The 24315-nt window shown below is 41.6% G+C and overlaps 1 protein-coding gene across 1 annotated transcript in view; it reads left to right on the forward strand.

The window, feature by feature from the left end:
• The window catches only part of vwa5b1 (von Willebrand factor A domain containing 5B1), a 207043-nt gene that overhangs the window by 54579 nt on the left and 128149 nt on the right, over nt 1-24315 (forward strand). The window contains exon 7 of the mRNA XM_048614851.1: nt 18350-18474. Within this exon, the coding sequence (XP_048470808.1) occupies nt 18350-18474 (125 nt within the window). The remainder of the gene's footprint in view (nt 1-18349; nt 18475-24315) is intronic.

Raw genomic sequence — 24315 nt, forward strand, 5'->3', positions numbered from 1 at the left:
CATCAACCATCCGACCAGCACCCAACATAAATACAGCCCCCTATTCTTTTCCAATAGCCCCACATTTATCAGATTTAACCCACCTAGCCTGCATGTCCCTAAACACTGTGGACAATTTAGCATGGCCAATCCACCTAAGTTGCACATCTTTGGACTGTGGGACAAAACCGGAGCACTCGAAAGAAGCCCACACCAACACGGGAAGAATGTGCAAATTCCACACACATAGTTGCCCGAGGATGGAATCAAACCTAGGTCCCTGACACTATACGTCAGTATTTACTAGAGAGAAGGCTGAGACAGCCTGGATACTGTTAAAGAAATTAGCACTGACAGACAGGTGGTTCTGTGTAGTCTGGTAGGCTTAAACTGGATAAGTATCCAGGGCCAGATGAAATGTATCCTACATGATTGAATGAGGCAAAGGAGAAAATTGCAGGGGAACTTGCAAAATGTTCAATTCCTCTTTGGTCACAAGAGAGGTGCCAGAGGACTCGAGGATAGTTAATGTGGTACCATTATTCAAGAAGAGAGCAAGGGACAAATGAGGAAATTACAGGTCAGTCAGCCTAACCTTTATGCTAGAGAAACTATTGGAAGCAATTCTGAGAGACAGACTTAATCTGCATTTAGGGACACAGGGATTAATCAAGAAGAGTCAGCCTGAACCAAAAACAGAAATTGCTGGAAAATCTCAGCAGGTCTGGAAGCATCTGTGGAGAGAAATCAGAGTTAACTTTTTGCATCCAGTGACCTTTCATCTGCCAGCCTGGTTTTGTTAAGAGGAGGTCATGTCTGACCAACTTCAAATCATGGAGTCATATAGGATGGAAACAGACCCTTTGATCCAATTTGTCTGCGCCAACTAGACATCCCATTATGACTTAGTCCCATTTGCCAACATTTGGCTCATATCCTTCTAAACCCTTCCTATTCATATTCCCATCCAGATGCTATTTAAATATTGTTATCTTGTACACGCATAACAAATTCCTCCCCATCCAAGTCCTTAACACTATGACAGTTCCAGTCTATGTTTGGAAAGTTTAAATCCCTATCATTAGAACCCTATTATTCTTACAGATCTTTGAGATCGCCTTACGTATTTGTTTCTCAATTTCCTGCTGATTATTGGGAGCCTATAATACAATCCCAACAAGGTGATCATCCCTTTCTTATTTTAAGTTCCACTCTTATAACTTAATTGGATGATCTCCCAGGCATTCCCTCCTGAAGTTCAATCATAATGCTCTCCCTAATTAAAAACACCACTCCCCCTCCTCTCTTGCCTCCTTTTCTATCCTTCCTATAGCATCCCTACCCAGGAATATTAAGGTACCAGTCCTGTCCATCCCTAAGCCACATTTCTGTAATCACTAGAATGTCCCTGTCTCACATTCCCAACCATGCTCGAAGTTCATCTGCCTTACCTGTCAGGCCTCTTGCATTGAAGTAAATGCAGTATAATTTATCAGTCCTACCTCGTTCTCTGCCAAGCTCTTGTCTGCCTTGACTTTTAGACTTGGTCCCCTTATCTCCTGTACCAGCCTCAGCCTTTTCTCTTTTCTCCATATAGCTTTGGTTCCCAACCAAACCCCACCCATCTTACTAGTTTAAAGCCTCCTGAGTACCACTGGCAAACCTCCCTGCAAGGATATTGGTACCCTTCAATTAAGCTGGAACCTGTTCCTCTTAAACAGGTCATTTCTAACCCTGAAGAGATCCCAATGGTGCAAAAATGTGAATCCTTGTCCCAAGCATCAGCTCCTCAGCCGCACATTCATTTGCTCTATCCTCATTTTCCTACTCTCGCATGGCACCGATAGTAGTTCAGATATTAATACTCTTGAGGACCCACTTTTAACATTGGGCCTAATTTCCTATATTCTCTCTGTCAAACCTCAACCCTTTCCTTATCTACGTCATTGGCACCAATGTGCACAACGACCTCCTACTTGTCACTCTCCCCTTTCAGAATATTCTGCACCCTGTCCGAGACATCTTGGACCTTGGCACCAGGGAGGCAACACGCCATCCTGAAGTTTTGTTGTCAGCCACAGAAACATCTGTCTGTGTTCCAGATTACAGAATCTTTTATCATAATTGATCGCTTGGAACCTGACATAACCCCCATTACAGTGGAGCCAATCATGGTGCCAGAAACCTGGCTGTCCTTAGTCTTCCCTGAGAGGCCACCTCCCTACAGTATCCAAAACTGCATGGGGATAACCACAGGAGTCTCCTGCACTACCTGGCTACCTCTGCTACCAAACTTAGTATTCCCATTCAACTTGATTGAATTTTTCAAAGAGATGAACAGGTGTCTAGATGAGGGCAATGCTTTTGATATAATTCACTTGAACTTCAGCAAGGCTTTTGACAAGGCCCCACATGGTAGACTGATAGCAAACATAACAGCCCATGGGATCCAAGGAAATTTGGCAAATGGGATAAATGATTGGCTGAGAGACAGGAAGCAGACTATGATGGTCAAGGGGTGTTTTCTGACTGGAAGTCTATGTCCAGTAGAGTCCTACAGGTGTCAATGTTGGGGCCCTTGCTATTTGTGATTTATATAAATGATTTAGACTTGTATGTAGCAGGCTTGATCAGTAGGTTCATAAATGATACAAAAATTGATGGATTGGTAAATAATGACAAGGATAACCTTAGTCTACAAGATGATACAGAGGGCTGGTCAGATGGGCTGATCAGTGACAAGTGGAATTCAATCTGGATAAGTGTGAGGTGATGCACTTGGGCAGGACAAACAGGGCAAGGGAAAACATGATGAAGGTTAGGATCTTGGGAAGCAATGACTATAAGAGAGAGCTTGATGTGTATGTATACATTCCCTCATGGTATCAGCACAGAGAAATAAATGGTTAGGACATGTGGGATACCTGCCTTTATTTGTGGAGGCATAGACTAGGGATGGGCAATAAATACTGGCTAGCCAGCATTGCCCATGTCCCATGAGGGAATAAAAAAATAGAGTTTAAAAACAGGGAGCCTATGCTAGAACTGAATAACACGTGGGCTGGGCCACAGCCAGTGTATTGTGTGCAGTTCTGGAATCCACATTATAGGTGAGATATGATACCATTGGAGAGGGTGCAGAGGAGATTTAACAGGATGTTGCCTGGACTGGAGAGTTTGAAGAGAGATTGGACAGACTGAGGTTGTTTTCCTTAGAGTAGAGGGGATTGAGAGGGTACATGATTGAGATGGATAAAGTTATGAGGGGCACAGACAGAATTGACAGGAAGGAATGTTTCCCCTTAATGGAAGGATCAATGACCAGGCACACAGATTTAACATTAGGGTCAGAATGTTCAGAGAGTATGTGAGGAAAACCTTTTTCACCAAGAAGGCGGTAGCAATCTGGAACTCACTAACTGTAGGTTGTAGAGACAAAAACCCTGATGACATTTAAAAAAAAGTATTTAGATGTACACTTGCAATGCCAAGTCATTTAAGGATTTGGGACATGTGCTGAAAAATGGGGTTAGAGTAGTTAGGTGGTTGTTTTTGACTAACATGGATGTAATGGGCTAAAAGGGCTTTTTCTGTGCTATTGATCTCCATTACCCTATGATACTATTAGCAAGAGAGCAGTCAATTACAAAAAGCTTGAATGTAAGTATCATTGTTCACGATTTCAGGACACTTCAAAGTGTTTGACAACCAGGAGTATTGAGGTGCCCTGTTATAATGTTGTAACATCATTTGTTAACTGTTAATATCCTATATAAACAATGTAAAATTGATCAGAAAGTTTAATTTAGTGCTGTCATATGATGGATAGATATTAACCAGGACATTGGGAGGGTTTCTCTGTTCGCCTTTAAATAATGCCTGGTCTTTTACATTCCCCGACAGGACTGAACATGTAGCATTTGACCTGAAAGATGAAAGTAGATGAGATATCTATTGGTGACTTGGATTCTAATGCTGTCTGGGTGAATAAATGTAAAGGATAACTGTATTAGACAATGCAACTTCAGTGCTGACTGTGCTGCAGATTGCTTTGTTTCATAACATTTGTGTTACTGATCCAGCAGCTGAATGATCTTAATTGAAGTAAGGGCAAATGCTTTCGAATCTGCAGAATGTGCAATCTGACACACTTGAAAAATTATATGTTTGCTGACTGGTTCAGTGATGTGATCCTTGAAGGACAGGCTACTTTAAAAAGTGTTCACTCAAGTGCTTTAGAGTTAAGCTTCCTAAAGCTGAGCTATTTATATTAATTTGTTAAAACATTTTTATCAGGACATCAGCTACTTTGAGTAAAAAAAAATCCACTTATGGCATGGTAATGCTATAAGTTTAAACATTATTAATTTTTAATCGAAGATATGAGCCTCGTTTTGTGATGTCAGCAATACTGGGGCTGTATGACCTACAGTGTAGGCAAACTATAAGCTGATGATGAGGAGGATTGACCTCATTGATTTATATATGGCTAAATTGAGATTAGTAGAATATAAATAACTGTTAAAAACTGAAAGAACTATAGATGCTGTAAATGAAAAACAAAAACATAAATTGCTGGAAAAACTCAGCAGGTCTGACAGCATCTGTGGAGAGAAATCAATCAATGTTTTGGGTTGAGTGACCATTCCTCAGAACTGAGAATAGATAACTGTTACAAGATTATAATCCAAGAGTCTGGACAAATGCTTTAAAAATTGAGTTCAAATCCCACCAAACAATTGAGGAAATTTAAATTCAATTAAATAAATCTTAGTCTCAGTTTCGATAAAGTGAAATGTGATATCATTACCTGATCTGGTCTACAAGTGACTTCAGACCCACAGTAATGTAGTTGATTCTTAACTGCCTTCTGAAATGGTCTAGCAAACCATTAGGATTTATCACAAAAAAGTGGATCTGGATTGACAACCTGATATCAATCTAGGCACTGGAAAGGACAACAGTCCACTGTGTCCTCAGTAACACCTGGAAGTTTGTCAAAAAGTTGAAAACAAAATGAGAGGAGAATGGTTTGAGAGAGAGAAAACAGCAAGAGAGTGAATGATCAGAGAGATTGAAAACAGCAGAGAAGGGACAACAAAAGACTTCACAGAGCTGATTTTCTTTTTGAAAAACAGAGGAAACAAACACCTTGTTGAACAATGGCCTGTAAATAACGGATAGAGTTTGATTAATTCTCACATTCTACAGGTTTCTTGTTGAGATAATCAAATTGTTAACAGCTGCTGACCAATGGAAGACCTTCCAAATAAGGATTCAGTTTAGATGGAAATCCTTATTTGATGGAAATCGATTTGAGTCTTTTGCTTTGGATAATAGTCACAGTTCAGAATTTCAGAGTTGTGGAAACTTTATCAGGTACCCAGGCATTTAACAGAGGGATAGTCTTGCAGCTGTACTGTTGCCTTGGAGGTGCTTTTCCAAAAAGAGTTGCAGTCAATAATCAGCACAGGGACACCCCACCCCCAACCCCCACACTCTCCTCCAAAGTCTGTTTTTCCAGCAATTGCAGGCAACAAATCTCATTTCTTACATCCCTAAATGATTTTCTTGGGCATTTTTCCTCAATAATTTGACTTCCTGTATCCAGCAGGTGGATCACAACCAGTCTAAAATATTGATCTAATTTCCAAGAAACCACATGGGTCCCCTTCAAAATCTTGATAAGAAACCCTTTTAAATGCAGGAAGTGTCAAAACAGTTCACCATCTTCCTGTTCTCCCCATTATCCATAAATACAGACATGTATTCTCAGCACCATTTAAGGCAGAGATTAGGAGAACCTTTATCTTACAGATCATTATGAATCTTTGAATCTCTCTTTCTCAAAGGATGATAACAGTATCTTAACATGTTATGTAGAAAAATTTGACGGGTTGGAAGTTTGGAAGAATGTGAGGTGATCTTATTGAAACATATAAGATTCTGAGGGCCTTCATAGGGTGGATGCTGAATAGATAAATCTCCTCGAGGGGGAGACAAGAACTAAGGAAGCAGTTTAAAACTAAGGGGTCACATATTTAAGGCAGGGATGAGGATTGATTTCTTTTGGAGAGTTGTGAGCCTTTGGGAATTCTGTTCCCCAGAGGGCAGCGGAAGCAGGATTATGGAATATATTTAAGGCAGAGATGGATAATTTATAAAGTCGTAGAGTCATACTGCATGGAAACAGACCCTTCGGTCCAACTCATCCGTGCCAACCAGACATCCCAATATGACCTAATCCCACTTGCCAGCATTTGGCCCAAATCCCTCTAAACCCTTCCTATTCATGTACCCATCTAGATGCCTGTTAAATGTTGTAATTATACCAGCCTCATCCACTTCCTCTGGCAGCTCATTCCATACATGCACCACCTTCTGCGTGAAAAAGTTGCCCCTGAGGTTTCTTTTAAATCTTTCTCCTCTCACCTTAAACCTATGCCTCTCTAGTTTTGACCGTGGGAAAAAGACCTTGGCTATTCACCGTATCCATGCCCTTCATGATTTTATAAACCTACTATAAGGTTACCCCTCAGTATCCGATGCTCCGGGGTAGAAAGTCCCAGCCTATTCAGCCTCTCCCTATAACTCAATTCTTGATTACCAAGGGCATCAAAAGGTATTGAGGTGGGAGGAGGGATGGGGGAAGAGTAGAAAAGGAAATTGAGGCCACAATTAGTTCAGTCATGATCTTATTTAATGATGGAGCAGACTCAAGTAGGCTGAATATGAATGTTTGTGTGTCAAGCCAGAACAATAGAGTCATGTTGTCATACAGCATAGAAACAGACCCTTTGGTCCAACTCCTCCATGCCAACCGAGTTTCCTAGAATTAAACTAGTGTCATTTCAAGGGATCCCTACAGTGTGGAAACAGACCATTCAGCCAATAAGTCCACACTGACCCTCTGAAGAGCATCCCACCCCAACCCATTCCCCTACCCTTTCCCTGTCACCCTGCAATTTCCCATGGCTAACACACCTGATCTACATAGCTCCGAACACCACAGGTAATTTAGCATGGCCAATCCACCTAGCCTGCACATCTTTGGACTGTGGGAGGAAAGCAGAGCACCCAGAGGAAACCCACACAGACACAGGGAGAATGTGCAAACTCCACACAGACAGTCACCCAAGGATGGAATTGAACCCAGGTCCCTGGCACTGTGAGGCAGCAGTGCTAACCCCTGAGCCATCATGCTGCCTTTTGTTTTGTTTTGTTTGCATTTGGCCCATATCCCTCTAAACTTTTCCTATTCATGTACCTGTCCAAATATTTTTTAAATGTTGTAACTGTACCTGCATCTAACACTTCCTCTGTCAGTTCTATTCCATATATGCACCACCCTCTGTGAGGAAAAGTTGCCCCTCATGTCCCTTTTAAATCTTTCCCCTCTCACCTTAAAATTATGCCCTCTAGATTTGAACTCGCCTACCCCAGGGAAAAGACCTTTGCTAATCTCCTTATCTTTGCAAGTCATGATCTTATAAACTTCAATAAGACTATAAGACATAGGAGCAGAAATTAGGCCATTCGGCCCATCGAGTCTTCTCCGCCATTCAATCATGGCTGATAAGTTTCTCAACCCCATTCTCCCACTTTCTCCCCGTAACCCTTGATAATCAAGAACCTATCTATCTCAGTCTTAAATGTGCTCAATGACCTGGCCTCCCCAGCCTTCTGTGGCAGTGAATTCCATAGATTCACCACTCTCTGGCTGAAGAAGTTTGTCCTTATCTCTGTTCTAAAAGTCTTCCCTGTATTCTAAGGCTGTGCCCTCAGGTCCTCGTCTCTCCTTCCAATGGAAGCATCTTCCCAACATCCACTCTGTCCAGGCCATTCAAAAAGGTTCTACCTCAACTTCCTACACTCCAGGGAAAAAGTCAAGGCCTTTCCAGCCTCTCCTTATTACTCAAGCCCTCCAGTCCCAGAAATATCCTTGTAAATCTTTTCAGAACCCATTCCAATTTAATAATATCCTTCCTGTCACAGGGCGACCAGAACTGTACACAGTACTCCAAAAGTTGCCTCACCAATGTTTTGTACAGCCATAACATGACATCCCAACTCCTGTACTCAATATTCTGAACAATGAAGGCAAGTGTGCTAAATGTCTTCTTCATCAATCTGTCTACTTGTGACACCACTTTCAAGGAAACATGTACCTGAACCCCTAGGTCTTTCTGTCCGACAACGCTCCCCAGGGCCCTACCATTCACTGTATAAGTCCTGCCCTAGTTTGTCTTCCCAAAATACAACATCTCGCATTTATCTAAATTAAACTCTATCTACTACTCCTCAGCCCTTTGCCCTAGCTGATCAAGATCCCATTGTACTCTTAGATAACTGCACAGAGGCCAGTATCCCATTGCCAAGTCATCATTTATTTACATGTGCACAGTCTGACCAGCCAGCTGAAAGCCAATCCCTAGAGTGAGGGGACATTCTGAATTTCATGTTTATATCTGTCAGCCAAGGCTCCCTGATTGGCCCAGATTAACAACACAAATCAAGATTCTCAGTCAATGAGATCCACCTGGCCATGGCTCAAATCACTACAATAACCCTCTTCATTGTCTACCATACCACCAACTTCAGTGTCATCTGCAAACCATGCTTCCTATATTCTTATCCAAACTGTTTATACAAATGACAAACAACAATCGACCCAGTACCAAACCTTGTAGAACACCACTGGTCACAGTCCTCTACTCCGATAACCAATCCTATATCAACAACCTCTGTCTCCCACCATTAAACCAATTTGGTATCCAGAAGGCTACCTCCCCTTGTGATCTATTTACTCACCAGTCTATGATGTGGAAACTTGTCGAAGGCCTTGCTAAAGTCATTACAGACAGTATCTATCACTCTGCCCTCATCTATCTTCTTGGTTACATCCTCAAAATCTCATCAAGTTTGTGAGACATGGGTGGCACGGTGGCTCAGTGGTTAGCACTGTTGCCTCACAACGTCAGGGATCCAGGTTTGATTCCATCCTTGGGTGACTGTCTGTGTGGAGTTTGCACATTTTCCCCGTGTCTGCGTGGGTTTCCGCTAGGTGCTCCGGTTTATTCCCACAGTCATAAAGATGTCCTGGCTAGGTGGATTGGCCATGCTAGTGTTCCATTGAAGCTCAACGCAACCCGGAAGAACAACACCTCATTTTCTGCTTGAGGACCCTGGAACACTGCAGCAAGCCAGAGACAGAGATGTTGGCCAGGGAATGGCGTGGTGTGTTAAGAACAACACCTCATTTTCTGCTTGGGGACCCTGTAGCCCTCCGGATTCAATATTGAGTTCAATAATTTTAGGGCCTAAACTCTCCCATGTCCCAGCCGCCTACCCCACACACCAGACCTTGTAATCACATAGCCTGCCATTACACACCACCTGTTGTTAGTCACTGATAGTCTCCATTAACAACTATTCACCCTCCCAGCCAGATCGTTTGTGATATACATAAATGATCTGGAGGAAGGTATAGATGGTCTGACTAGCAAGTTTGCAGATGACACTAAGATTGGTGGAGTAGCAGATAGTGAAGGGAACTGTTGGAGAATGAGGCAGAGTATAGATAGATTGAAGAGTTGGGCGGAGAAATGGCAGGTGGAGTTCAATCCAGGCAAATGCGAGGTGATGCATTTTGGAAGATCTAATTCAAGAGCAAACTATTTGGTAAATGGAAAAGCTCTGGGGAAAGTTGATGCACAGAGAGATCTGGGTGTTCAGGTCCATTGTACCCTGAAGGTGGCAACGCAGGTCCATAGAGTGGTCAAGAAGGCATACGGCATGCTTTCATTCATCGGATGGGGTATTGAGTACAAGAGTTGGCAGGTCATGTTACAGTTGTATAGAACTTTGGTTCGACCACATTTGGAATACTGCGTACAGTTCTGGTCGCCACATTACCAAAAGGATGTGCATGCTTTGGAGAGGGTGCAGAGGAGGTTCGCCAGGATGTTGCCTGGTATGGAGGGCACTAGCTATGAAGAGATGTTGAGTAGATTAGGATTATTTACATTAGAAAGACAGAGATTGAGGTCTACAAAATCATGAGAGGTATAGACAGGATGGATAGCAAGAAGCTTTTTCCCAGAGCGGGGGACTCAGGTATTAGGGGTCATGATTTCAAGATGAGAGGGGAAAAGTTTAAGGGAGATATGCGTGGAAAGTTCTTTATGCAGAGGGAGGTGGGTGCCTGGAATGCGCTGCTAGCAGAGGTGGTAGAGGCGGGCACGATAGCATCATTTAAGATGTATCTAGACAGATACATGAATGGGCAGGGATCAGAGGGATACAGATCCTTGGAAAATAAGCGACAGGTTTAGATAGAGGATCTGGATCGGCGCAGGCATGGAGGGACAAAGGGCATGTTCCTGTGCTGTAATTTTCTTTGTTCTTTGTTATCAACTCCTTTGTCTATCCAACTGCTTTTCTCTCTCTTTAGGCTCTATCCTATCGTTTACTCCCTGCCCCACTCCTCTTCCCTATTTTCTGCATATAAATGGAGGTTTTCCCAGCCACAAACAGTTCTGAGGAAGGGTCACCCGACCTGAAACATTAACTCTGATTTTTTTCTTCACAGATGCTGTCAGACCTGCTGAGCTTCTCCAGCAACTTCTGTTTTTGTTCCTGATTTACAGCATCTGCAGTTTTTCTGTTTTTTCTTTAATATACTTCAGAGCTGACAGTCACAATGTAGACCCACTATTTCTGTTGATGGAGAGGCTGCAGTGATGCATTGATGAAGAAGAGCTGTCTTGGTGGAATCTTTGATCTTCAATGTTAATTTTCTTTGGGGGATTTCTTCTGTTGCCTTCACTGTTCAAGAATCAGGGATACAGAGACTTTGATCTTTCCATCAAAATCACACACACTTCAAATAGATTCATACATGAAGACATGTGAGCTAGCCAGAAAAATGAGTTTCAGTATATTTGCTTTCAGTTTCTTAATTCCAGCTGCCTGAACCTCATCTCTTCATATGTCTGCATGCATTGATCGGCTTAAGTAGTCACTTATATCACCGTTAATTTTCTTAATCCTAGTGAAATCCAGTCATTGTTCTGGCATTGGCCACATCGTCAGTCATTCAGATCCAAATGTTTCAGACTTGTGCACATCTGGCACAGAACTGCTCTTTCTGTTTAGTATAAGATTTATCGGGTTTACATCAATATTGGACCTCATTCTTCTGTATTACAAAGGAGCCTCCAATCCAACGTAACCCTTCACTATTTTTAAAAGCCGAAAGAATTGCGGATGCTGTAAATCAGGAACAAAAACAAAGTTGCTGGAAAAGTGCAGCAGGTCTGGTAGCACCTGTGAAGGAAAAAGTAGAGTTAATGTTTTGGATCCGGTGAGGAGGAAGGGTCACCGGACCCAAAACGTTAACTCTGCTTTTCCCTTCAGAGATGCTGCCAGACCTACTGAGCTTTTCCAGCCACTTTGTTTTTGTTCCTTCACTATTTTTGTTTCATTAGCAACTATTTTCTGAAATTCAATATCTCTGCCCCCTCCATCCTCACCTCCAACAACAATACTTAGATGTTCTTTGTTCTTATTCCTGAGCTGCCTCTGCTGCTTCTCCCTTTCACTTACTCGCTGATCCAGGCTATATCCTCTGCCTCATCTTGGCCTAACCTTGAAACTGCATCATTCTTCAATTTCTCTCTGATTTCCTCTCATAGCCTCTCTGGAATTACCTTATCCAAGAAGCATGCATTCTTGAACAAAAGAAGATAAGGAGTAAGAGCAAGAGATTAGCATTCATCTCCATTGATCTTCCACTATTTAGTAGGATCATGGCTGATCTGATTGTGGCCTCAACTCCACTAGACTGCCTCTCCTCCATAGTCTCTTTCTCTCTTATAGATCGAAAGTTAGTCTAACGCAACTTTAACACTCCTCTGTTCCCTTGACCTCATTCCAACTGAAGTACTGACTGCCCAACTTTGTTTCTGGCTGCTGTTTATTAGCATTGAAAATATTTTCCTCTCCTCATTCTCATCTACAGAATTTCCATCATTGAAGGAAAGCACCACTCCTCCCAAATCTTCCAGTTTGGTTATTTCCAATGTCCATAATAGTAATGAAAGCAACTGAAGCATGATTCAATTTCATTGCCTACTGGCCACTGAAATGAAGAAAAATACAAAAGAAGGTAGACAAAGAAAGTGGTTTCACCTTTGTGGCAAAGTGCTGGGTGAAAAAAGCAAGAGATAGAGAGATGACCACTAAACAGTTGGGCAAGAAGGAAAGGAATTTTATCCTTTCTCTCTCTCTCTCTTTCTCTCTGTAACTGCTTTCTTTGATCCTCTCACAATCTTTGCTAACCTACTGATTTACTGTTCTCGTCACTCCACACATTCACCTCAGCCTCTGCATCTCACCAGTATCCATTAGTTGTTCCTCTCTTCTTAATGTTGTCCAAGTCTCTGTGTGATATAACAAGGGCAGTCCCTGAATGGACTTGGAAATTCTTCCTTTTCATTTCAGCGATATCTTTGCACCACACAACCTCAAGAGTTCTTACAATTACTCCAACCTGAGCTAATTTATTTAATTTCTATTTCCGTATTTCCACCTTCAGTTATGCATTACAACAGGTGCTTGAAACTTTCCAATTTTTCCAAGTCTTTATGCATAATCTTTATACCTTTACTCTGATCCTCTTCTCTCGGTTCAAACTAACAATCCATAAATTGACTCTTTTGTCTGTTTATCTCATGCATTTGTGTTATTTTTAAGAGGGTTACCCTTTAAGGTGTACTGTGTGTACAACGTTAGGACAGTTTCAGGCAGTGGGCCTATTGTATATTTGGGCACACAGGAAGCAGTTCATTTATTATGATGTCTGCTTCATTACGTATAATGTGCCCTACCATTTGAAATAAGTTAAAATACAGAGTCAACCAATTTCTGGTGAGCGATTGACTACTAGACCATTATTATTAACATGACATCTTCCTGTTATCAGACACTCAAAATCCACGTCACATGGCTCGATGTCACCTGCAAATGTAGCACTCCCCATCTCACTTCAACATTTGGAACATTCCTGACATTCAGGAAGAGCAAAGGATTCTTTGCTTATAATAAGACCATAAGAAATCGGAGAAGGAATCTATTTATCCATCTCAAACTTAAATAAACACAAGGACTCTGCACCTCGCACACACCCCACCACCACACCACACACCCCCCACCCCCCTCCCCCACCACCACCACCTCCCCCCCACCCCCCGCCGCAATAGCTCTCTGTGGTAAGGACTTCCAAAACTCATAATGCTCTGAAAGAAGAAATTCCTCCCCATCTCGGTATTAACCTGGCACCTTTTTAGTCTGAGACTACACCCTCTAGTCCTAGACTCTCCCATGAGGGAAGCATTGCTGTCAAGCCCCTTATATTTCAATGAGATCACCTTCATTCTTCTAAACTCCAGTGAGTAGAGTCCAACCTGTTTAAACCTTGCTCAGAACATAATTTCCCCCATACCAGAGATCATTCCAGTGAACCGTCTCTGAACTGTCTCCAATGAAATGATATCCTTCCTGAAATAAGGGGACCAAAACTGCTCTCAGTACTCCAGATGTGGTCTCACTAGCATTGTGTACAGTTGCAGGATGACCCCCCCTACTCTTATACTCCAACCGCCTGAAATAAGGGCCAAAATTCCATTAGCCTTCTTGATTTCCTGCTACCTCTGTGTGCTAGCTTTCTGTGTTTTGTGCACAAGTACCCTGAAAATCCCTTTGCGTTGCAGCTTTCTCCAGTTTTTCTCCATTTAAATAATATTCGGTCTTTTCTTCTCCCTTCCAAAATGAACAACTTCATATTTTTTCACTTTATACTCCTTTTGCCTACTGTTCGCCCACTTAGTTAACTTAGCAATATCTCTCTGTAAACTGTTTGAATCCCTTCTGCACCCTGTCTTTCCAACTATTTTAATGTTGTCTGAAAATTTATATATTCACTTCCTTCCTCTAAGTCATTAATGTATAATAATGTTAATAATTGTTTTCCTAGTGCTGATCCCTGTTGCCAACCGAAAAAGGACTCCCCATCTCCTCTTGCTGTTTTCTGCCAATTAGCCAATTCTCTATCCATGCCAATATACTGCTTCCAACATCATGGGCTCTTATCTTGTGACTTAATCTTTTGTGACGTAATGTGTCAAATGCCTTTTGGAAGTCCAAATACATTACAACTACTGGTTTCCCTCTATCTACTCTACTTTGAAGAAGTCTCAACCACTCTGATAAATTTGTCAGATACAATTTCTCTTTCATGAAGTGATGCTGACTCTGCTTGATTAAATTATGATTTTCCAAATGTTCTGCTACTATTTTCTTTATAATTGATTCCAATACTTTTCCAATAATCGATGTTAGACTAATCAGCCTATAGTTATCTGCTTTTTCCCTCCATCCCTTTTTGAATAGGGCTGTCACAATAGCAGTATTCCAATCCTCTGGTACTTCTCCAGAATCCAAAAGATTTTTGGAAAATTACAACCATTGCATTCACTATCTCTGTAGCTACCTCTTTTAGGATCTTAGGATGTAAGCCATTATGGCCAGGGGGCCTTATCTGTGTTAAGGCCTATTAGTTTATCTAATACAACTTCTTCAGTGAGTGTGGTCCAATCCAACTCTAACTTTGAAAGTCTCCCTTTCTCATAAGTTACATTGATTGGTCATGCAAAGAACCTCAAGCAGAAATGGAAAGAGCAAGAAGCAATAATGTGAAACCAATTAAGATCCTGTGGAATTGATTCCTATTTTTAAATGCCAAGTGGTTCTTGATTATAATCGTGTTGTAGTCTGATAGTTACTGCCATTTGAGAGATTTTCAGGGAAAAAAATTGTTTCAATCCATTTCCCCAAGGTCACTACCCAATTTCTCATTGTGACCCAAATTGTTGTTTATTCAAGATGCATTTAAGCTGAATATTACTCCTTTTGATTCTAATATCAAGACATTGCATAACGCATATTTATGGAAAACCTTCATCTAACAGACCTTTCGGCCCAACTTGTCAATGCTGTCCATGTTTCCCAAACTGAACTAGTTCCATTTGCCTTTGTTTGGCTCATATCCCTCTAAACCATTCATGTACCTGCTCAAATGTCTTCTAAAATGTTGTAACCAAACCTACAGGAACCACATCCTCTGGCAGTTCACCCCGTATACATACCACCTTCTATGTGAAAAAGTTGCCCCCTCCAGATTCCCCCTAAATCTTTCCAGTCTTACTCCAAACCCATGGCCCATAGTTTTGAACTCTCCTACCTTTGGGAATACACCCCGCCGCTCACCCCATCCATGTCCCTCATGATTCCACAAACTTCTACAAGGTTACCCTTGACTCTAATTCATGTTGTCCAGTGAACTTTCATTTTCAGTATAATGAAGTAAAATTAATTACTTTTCTCATCTCAAACATCTATTGTCATTATTTTACCCATGATCATTTCAAACTACAACAGCTACGATGTAACATATGGTTAGCATGTAATTTATATTCACACCGTTCCATTTGTTCCAGCTCCATTATCAAGGGACAGTCGTGGTCCTGATTAAAACCATAATCTAAAACCACAGTAATACAACATCATCTGCACATTTCCCAACCATACTTACACTTCAAAGCCATTGGACATTTAATGTTTACAAATTGATATTTTTCCCACATAAATCTAAATCACAACTTAGTTCTTCTATTAAAAGGATTTACATAAATGAAATTGCATTTTCCTTTTGAATGGTAAAGGGTTCAAATTTTAACTTGGCCACACCCCGCACTGACCGATGGAGCTCAGGCCTGCACTGACCGATGGAGCTCAGGCTCGCACTGACCGATGGAGCTCAGGCCCGCACTGACCGATGGAGTTCAGGGCTGCACTGACCGATGGAGCTCAGGGCTGCACTGACCGATGGAGCTCAGGCCCGCAATGACTTTGGAAGCTCTTCAGGTGCAATGGTAGTGTCTTTACACCTGAGCCAAAAGCCCCAGGTTCAAGTCCCACCTGCTCCAGCAATGTGTTATAATATCAGGAAATAGGTTGATTTTGAAAACGTTGCCAGGGAGGTGGTAGGAACAGATCTGATAGCACCATTTAAGAGGCATTTAGACACAGGCATGAACAATGATGGAATTGAGAGATACGGACCATGTGCAGGCAGATGGGATCAATTTTGAATGGCATCATGGTCAGCACAGACATTTACCTCTGCTGTACTGTTCTTAGTCCTAAGGCTATGTTTTATTTTCTATATTGACCAATGAAGACTGGGTTTACACTGACGATGGAGTATGGGCCCACACTGATGGACTGGAGCTCAGGCCTCTACTGACTGATGGAGCCTGGACCCACACTGACTGATGGAGGATGTTCAGCAGCTGCTGGAGGTTGCTGCTGTTCCTCAGCACACTGACATATCTGTTCTTCCTTCATTTCATCCCCATAGCAACTCAGCACACTGACATATCTGTTCTTCCTTCATTTCATCCCCATAGCAACAACGATGAGAAGACCCGCTATGGCTGGATTCATTGGACAGGTTTCCAATGAACGGTGTGGGGAATATTAGACACAGAACAGCTCCTTAGTAATAAGAGCGATCAGAAGGTAGGGTTTCACCCAATTCTCCAGCAAGTGGGACATGGGGCACTCTGACAAGGAGGGCCATGGAATGGTTCCACATGGACCTTTAACATAGAACCTTCTTCTGATGAATGCAGCACCAGGCACGTGACAAAGGAAGAGTAGGAGACTGTCCATGCTGCATGAGGACTGAGACCTTGTCCTCCCGGGCCCACATCACCCAGAAAAGGCAGCGTTGCAGATCAGAGCATGGTGCAGAATACTTAGAGTTCAAAGAGAAAGGCATCAATTCAGTACCACTGTGCAGGCAACAAGATCCCTCATTAGTTTTGTACTTTGGGTTTCTCAGGGGTCACTTTAAGATCCCCTGGGATTACTTCTGCTTCACAATCTGTAGTTTCCAGTGATGTGGTCAGGATTGCTTGTGCCCAGAGTTTCTACAGCACCCAGTTGGTCACCCCTGCATTTCCCAGGTTGGGGGCAATGAATACAGATTATTTCAATTTATAGTTTGCACATGCACGGTTGATGTAATTGCCCTCTGAAGGGCCTATACTGATGATCAGAGGATAAGCCCGTGGGCAGCAAACAAACACTGACTTTATCCACTCTAGACATGGTCACAGCCAATTTCCATTCATGTGCGGCATTTAACGTTCAACAAGTTGTGATAGGTTATGCAGGTCGCACTGGGCACAGAGATCCAAATTCAGGCCAGACATCAGGTTCCCCCAACCCAAACCTGCATGTTCCACTATCCAGTGCAGCCTGGAGAGCTCATCTTTACTGATCCACACAAGTTTCCAGCTCAAACTATGACTCTAACACTCAATCTTAACTCCTGAGCTCCAAAACTACAATTTGGTCTTGTTCTCCATTTTGTTGCAAACTTCCCTTGCCTAGGCCATGATAGTGGTGACCTCTCACCCTGCAGTATCCCTTGTCATCCAATGCACTTCCATCTCTCTCCATTACATGTCAAGTTTCCAGCTTTCACAGTCTTTGCCCCTCCGCATCCCAGGTTAATGCCTCTAATCCCCAACATTGAGTCCTTCCATGAATCTCCTAACTGAACCTACAGAATTGACTGTGGCCTACTCCTCTGACTATAGTAAGATGTACTTTCTGATCCTGACCACCACTAGTGACATCTGGCTATGCCCGAGGTCCCTAGACTGTGAATGGAAGCCACTTTTGACTGACTGTATCAGACCACCTGAGTGTCAGGGCCCACATTTGACTTGACTGAAGACTACTCCCCTTTGAATATGAGACATGGCCAGCTGGTTGTGCCAGTGTGACCTGCAAAGCCTTCCATAACTGCCAGGGAAGGTGGTAGAAGCAGATACAATAGCAAGATTTAGGAGGCATTTAGACAGAGACATGAACAGCAGATAATAGAGGGATATGGAACATGTGCAGGCGGATGGGATTACAGTAGATGGTAACATGGTCAGCACAGGTGGGCTGAAAGACCTGTACTTGTGCTGTACTATTCCATGTCCTATGTTGATGTCTGGGACTTGTTTGGAAAATATGACCTCTCAGTCTCAATGTCGAGAAGGGCCCTGTTCAACACTTCACCTGATTTTCTCAAATTTCTCATGATAACCCTCATCATTCACAGCTAAGGAAGATTCCCGCCATTAACTCTAGTTCTGTCTACAGCTGTTATTGGACTTCTTGGTTTTCTCCAGCAGTTTTGACTTTAATAATTGTTTGTCTGATAAAATGCTGTGCTTATTTTTCTCAGAACCTCATATGCCACATATCTTAATAGAAAGTGGAGACATGACACCCGATGAATATGAGCAATTCCTAAAAGGAAGGAATGATTTCATTAAAGGAACCAGGAAGGACCCCAGTTCAGAAAAGAAGGTAATGATTTACTTCTGATCATACAACAAAGCTACAGAATGTCTTTAGTTCTTAATCTGGATTCTGATTCCATCTCCTCCCCAACCAAATTCATAATTTTCTCATCCTTCTCAACCTGTCTTTAGCTTTTCACACAGTCAACTACATCACTCTCCTCCAGAACAACTTCACTGTTATCCAGCTCAGTACACTAGCTGTTTTTGGCTCCATACGGTCATCAAACTTAACAGGCCTTTCAGCCACCATGTCTATTATGACCACCAAACACCAAATGACACTAATCCAATTTACCTACACATGGTCCATAGCCTACTATGGCCTGGCATTTTAAATGCTTGTCCAGATGCTTTTTAAATGTTGCAAGATTACTACTCTCTGGGTGAAAATATTTTTCTCAGATTCCCTCTAGACTAGGTATTCCTCACCTTAAACTTATGCCATCTGATCTTAGGCATGTCTGTCATGGGGAAAAGATTGTCATGATCTACCTTATCCATGCCTCTCATAATTTTGTATACCTCACTTAGATCCCAAGTCAGCTTCCTCAGCTCCAAGACAGAAAAACCCAGTCTATCCAGGCTGTCCTCATAACTGAGACTTTCTATCCCAGGAAACATCTTGGTGAATCTCCTCTGCACACTCTCCAGTGCAATCATGTCCTTCTGATAGTGTAGCGAACAGAACTGTACACAGTATTCCATCTGTGGCCTAACCAATCTTTTATAAAGTTGTAACAAGTCTTCCCTGCTTCTATATTCTCCACCTCAGCTAATAAAAGCAAGCATCCTGTATCCCTTCTTCATCAGACTGTCTACCTATTCTGACACCTTCAGAGATCTATGGATATGTACACCAATGTCCCTTTGTTCCTCAGTACTCCCTTAGTACTTACCATTCTTTGTGTATATCCTGCCCTTATTAGAGCTCCCAAATCCATAACTTCATACCTATCACTGTTAAATTCCATCTGCCATTGCTGTGCCCAATTTGCCAGCTAATCAATAACAGACTGTAGCCTGAGAAGATCCTCCTCACTATCAACAACAACAGCAATTTTTGTGTCACTTACAAATTTTTAAATTATATCTCCTACATTCACATTAATTCATTAATGTACATAACAAACAGTAAGGGTCCCAGCGCCAATCCCTGTGGTACATCACTGGTCACAGGCTTCCAATTACAAAACCCTCCACCATCACTCTTTTCCTTCTATTTGAAGGCCAATTTAGGACTAAGTTTGCCAACTTTTCTTGGATCCTCTGTGCTCTTACCTTTTGCACCAATCTTCCATGTGGGACCTTGTTATAGGCCATATTAAAGTCCATTAAACCACATCAAATGCGCTACCCTCATCAATATATTTAGTCACCTTTTCAAAATACTCAATTAAATTAGTCAGACCAGATCTCCCTCCAACAAATCCATGCTGACTATCCCTGACCAATCCTTGTCTTTCCAAGCACTGTGTAATCCTGTCCTTCAGAAATCTTTCCAATAATTTCCCTACCATTGATGGTGAGCTGAATGGTCTGTAATTGCCTGCCCTATCCCTGCTGCCCTTCTTGAAAAAAGTAACTACATTAGATATCCTCTAGTCATTTGGCATTTCACCTCTGGCCAGTGAAGTGTTAAGCTACTCTGCCAGGGCTCAGCAACTTCCTTCCTTGCCTCCCATAGCAGCCTGGGATACATCTAATCAGGCTTTGGAGATTTATGCACCTTTATGCTCGCTAAAACATCTAATACCTTCTCCCTTCTAATCTTAATATGTTCTAGAAGCTCAACATCCCAACTGATATCCCTGGCTACAATGTCTTTCTCCTTTGTAAATACGGATGAGAAGTATTCATTGAAGACCTTACCCATACCCTTTTGCTTCACAGACTGATTGACTCTTTATCTCTAATTGCCCCCACTCTTTCCCTGGTAATCATCTTACTCTTAATATACTTATAAAATGCCTTGGGGGTTTTCCTTAACTCTATTTACTAAAGATATTTTGTGGCCTCTCTTCATTCTTTATTTTTTAAGCAGCCCTCTACACTCACTATACTCCTGGAGGGTCCTGTTTTTAATGTTCTGTACCTAACATATGCATCCTTCTTTTATTTTATTAAACTCTCAATATCCCTTGACCTCTAGGGTTCCCCATTGTGCTCTGCCCTTGCCCTTCATACTTAGAGGAACACACTGGCCCAAGTTCCCACTGTACTACATTTAAAAGACGTCCACTTTCCAAGTGTAGACTTACATGTTCCCATTCTATGTTTTTCAGATTCTGTCTAATGATATTGAAATTGGCCTTCCCCCGTTCTGCACTATTTATCCCTTTCCATAATGACTTTGAAACTTGGAGAGTTATGGTCAATATCCCAAAGTATTCACCAACTGAAACTTCAGCCACTTGACTGGCTTCATTCCTTAGGATTAGGTCTAGCACTGCCCCATCTCTACGGGACTATACACACTGACACAAAAAGCCCTCCTGGATCCACTTTAAAAATGCCACACCATCTAATCACTCCACTCTTACCATTCTTATCTATTTGCTTATATTTACCACAATGACTTCTCTTCCCACCGCCACACTATTAACTACATAGTCCTGAAGATCCATTTTAAATCCATGATTTTCATTCTTCCCAGGCTTCCTCTTGGTAACACTTCACAACATGTCTTGGTTACCATTGCATCTTCCAAAACCTCAGCTTAACCTAAACCACTGTTCCTTGGGGGCAAAATCATTCAGCATCACCCCATGCTCATTAACCTACACTGATACCTAATCCCTAGCAATCTAAATTCTGATGAAAAGACACAAATCTGAATCATTAACTTTATTTCTCTGAGGTTGTCATAACTATTTCTAGCATTTTCATTCTACTTTAAAATATCTCAGTCTTGTGTTTAAATCACTTCAAGAAGTCTATGTTGTATCCTAATTTGTATTATTCCAGAATCTGTGTTTCAAAGCAGACTTTTTGTTGCATTTCTCAATCTTCCCCTGCCATTGGTGGCTGTGTTGTCAGGATTCTTAGCTGGATACAAATAATCTTCAATTAACATGTTTCAATGAACACAGTTTCACCATAACATGGTTTTTACTTTATGATCCATCATTCCAATAATGTGCCCCTAATTCACAAACACTGACTCTGAGCTGTGGAGAGAAATAAATGTGTGCCAAACTTAGCCTCCTGTTTGTTCAGTTCAGTCTTGGCTGTGGCCTCCTGTACTTAAGGTTTGATAAGGTTTTAAAAACTGTTCACATCTTTCCACCTCCAGATGAGCTATCTTATATCTGATGCAAGAAACATTAAATGTATTCTTTTTGCGTATTTTCATGTTTATTTTGTGTTTATATTAACTTTGTGCTTGTTTCCTGCACTTGTTTGATGCTCCATGAACAGTTCCATAGGTTTCTCTCGGAATATGTTTTTCCAACAATGCAGATTTACTTAATGTGATGGAACATGCTCAGGAACACACTGCCTTGTTAACTGAGGCCAAATCATGACCTACAAGTGAAATTACAGATAGTATTAGATCCAAGGAACAGGCGCACAAATTGGCCAGTAAAAGCAACAGACCTGAGGAGTGGGAGCAGTTTAGAATGCAGCAAAGAAGGACCAAGGTATTGATTAGGAAAGGGAAAATGGAGTATGAGCGTAAGCTTGTGGGGAATGTAAGAACTGACTGTAGAAGCTTCCATATATATGCAAAGAGAAAAGTCATCGGTGAAGACAAATGTAGGTCCTTTATAGTCAGAAACAGGAAAATTTATAATGCGGAACAAAGAAATGGCTGACCAACTAAAGACATATTTTGATTCTGAGTTCACGAAGGAGGACACAAATAATATACCAGAACACAGGGGTTAGTCAGAGGGAGGAACTGAAGGAAATCAGTATTAGGAAGGAAACAGTGTTGGGGAAGTTGTTGGATTTGAAGGCCGATAAATTCCCAGGCCCTGAAAATCTACACTCCAGAGCACTTAAGAATGCGGCCTTAGAAATATTGGATGATTGGTGGTCATCTTCGAAGATTCTATAAACTCTAGAACAGTTCACACAGATTGCAGGACATCTAATGTAACTCCACTATTTAAAAAGTGAGGGAGCGTGAAAACTGGGAATTACAGACAAATCAGCCTGACATTGGTAGTGGGGAGAATTCTAGTGTCCATTTTGAAAGAATTAATAGCTGAGCATTTGGAAAACAGTGGCAGATCAAACAGAACTAGTAGGAATTTATGAAACGAAAATCATGCTTGACAAATCTACTGAATTCTTTGGGGATGTAACTTGAGTTGATGAAGGGGATCCAGTGGATTTAGTTTATTTGGATATTCAGAAAGTTTTTGACAAAGTGCCACATAAGAGATTACCATGGAAAATTAAAGCACACGGGATTGTGGGTAGTATATTAAGAAGGAAAGGAAATGGGAGACAGGAAAGAGTAAAGAAGAAATTAGTAATTTTCCAAATGGCTGGCAATGACTAGTGGATACTGCAGTGCTAAGACTTCAGCTATTCACAATATCTATTAATGATTTAAAGGAGGAAATATAACATAACTATAATATAAACATAATGTCTCTAAATTTTGATATGAGATAAATCTGAGTGGGAGGGTGAGCTGTGAGGATGTTGCTTCAGTGTGATTTGGTCAGGTTGAATGAGTGAGTAAATACATGGCAGACGTAGTATAATGTGGATAAATGTGATGTAATCCATTTTGGTAGCAAAAACAGGAATTATTATCTGAATGGCTATGAATTGAGAAAGATGAATATGCAACAAGACCTGGGTGTCCTTATAAACCAGTCACTGAAAGTAAGCATGCAGGTACAGCAGGTGGTGAACAAGGCAGTTGGTGTGTTGGCCTTCATAGCGAAAGGATTTGAGTAGGAGCAGGGATGTCTTGCTGCAATTGTACAAAGCCTTGGTGAGACTGCACCTGGAACATTGCGTGCAGTTTGGTCTCCTTAACTGAGGAAGGATTCTCTTACTCTGGAGGGAGTGTATCAAAGGTTGACCAAACTGATTCCTGGGATCGTGGGGATGACATATGAGGAGAGGTTGAATCGGTTAGGATCATATTCTTTGGGGTTCAGAAGAATGAGAGGAGATCTCACAGAAACCTACAAAATCCTAACAAGACTAGACAGGATATACACAGAAATGATGGACTTGATGATGGGGGAGTCTAGAACCAGGGGTTACAGTATAAGGATATAGGTAAATCATTTAGGATTGAGGTGAGGAGAAACTTATTCACCCAGAGAGTGGTGAGCTGTGGAATTTGCTACCACAGAAAGCATTCAAAGCCAAAACATCATATGACTTCAGAAAGGAATTGGATGTAGCACTTGGGCAAAGGAATCAAAGTTATGGAGGAAAAGTGGGAACAGGGTATTAAGTTGGATGACCAGCTGTGATCATAATGATTCAGGGAGCAGACTTGAAGGGCCACATTTTCTATATTTCTATTTTCTACAGTTCTATGATACTTGTATTCTGGAATTTCCTCATAAAAGAGCAGGTGAGCTTTTTGAGCTGAAAAGCTGGAATAATGCTATCCACACTGATTGCAAATAGGTTCAGTTCAGGGAGATGTTTTGTTTAGGAATTAGAGCTAAATTATAATAAAAGCTTTTGATGAACTTAAAAATTGTATAATATATTTACTTGATCAGATTAAAGAAGAATTGTAAACGAGGTGCCATTAACTTAAAGATTGGATCAATGGTTGCTTAAACAGGGCTACACTGTCATGGTGATAGATGGTGCTTAAGGATTTTCTCTGTTCTCAATTTATCTGTTTGCTGGAAGAGAG

Source organism: Rhincodon typus, chromosome 31 (assembly GCF_021869965.1).
Source record: "Rhincodon typus isolate 14 chromosome 31, sRhiTyp1.1, whole genome shotgun sequence".
Taxonomy (NCBI): Eukaryota; Metazoa; Chordata; class Chondrichthyes; order Orectolobiformes; family Rhincodontidae; genus Rhincodon; species Rhincodon typus.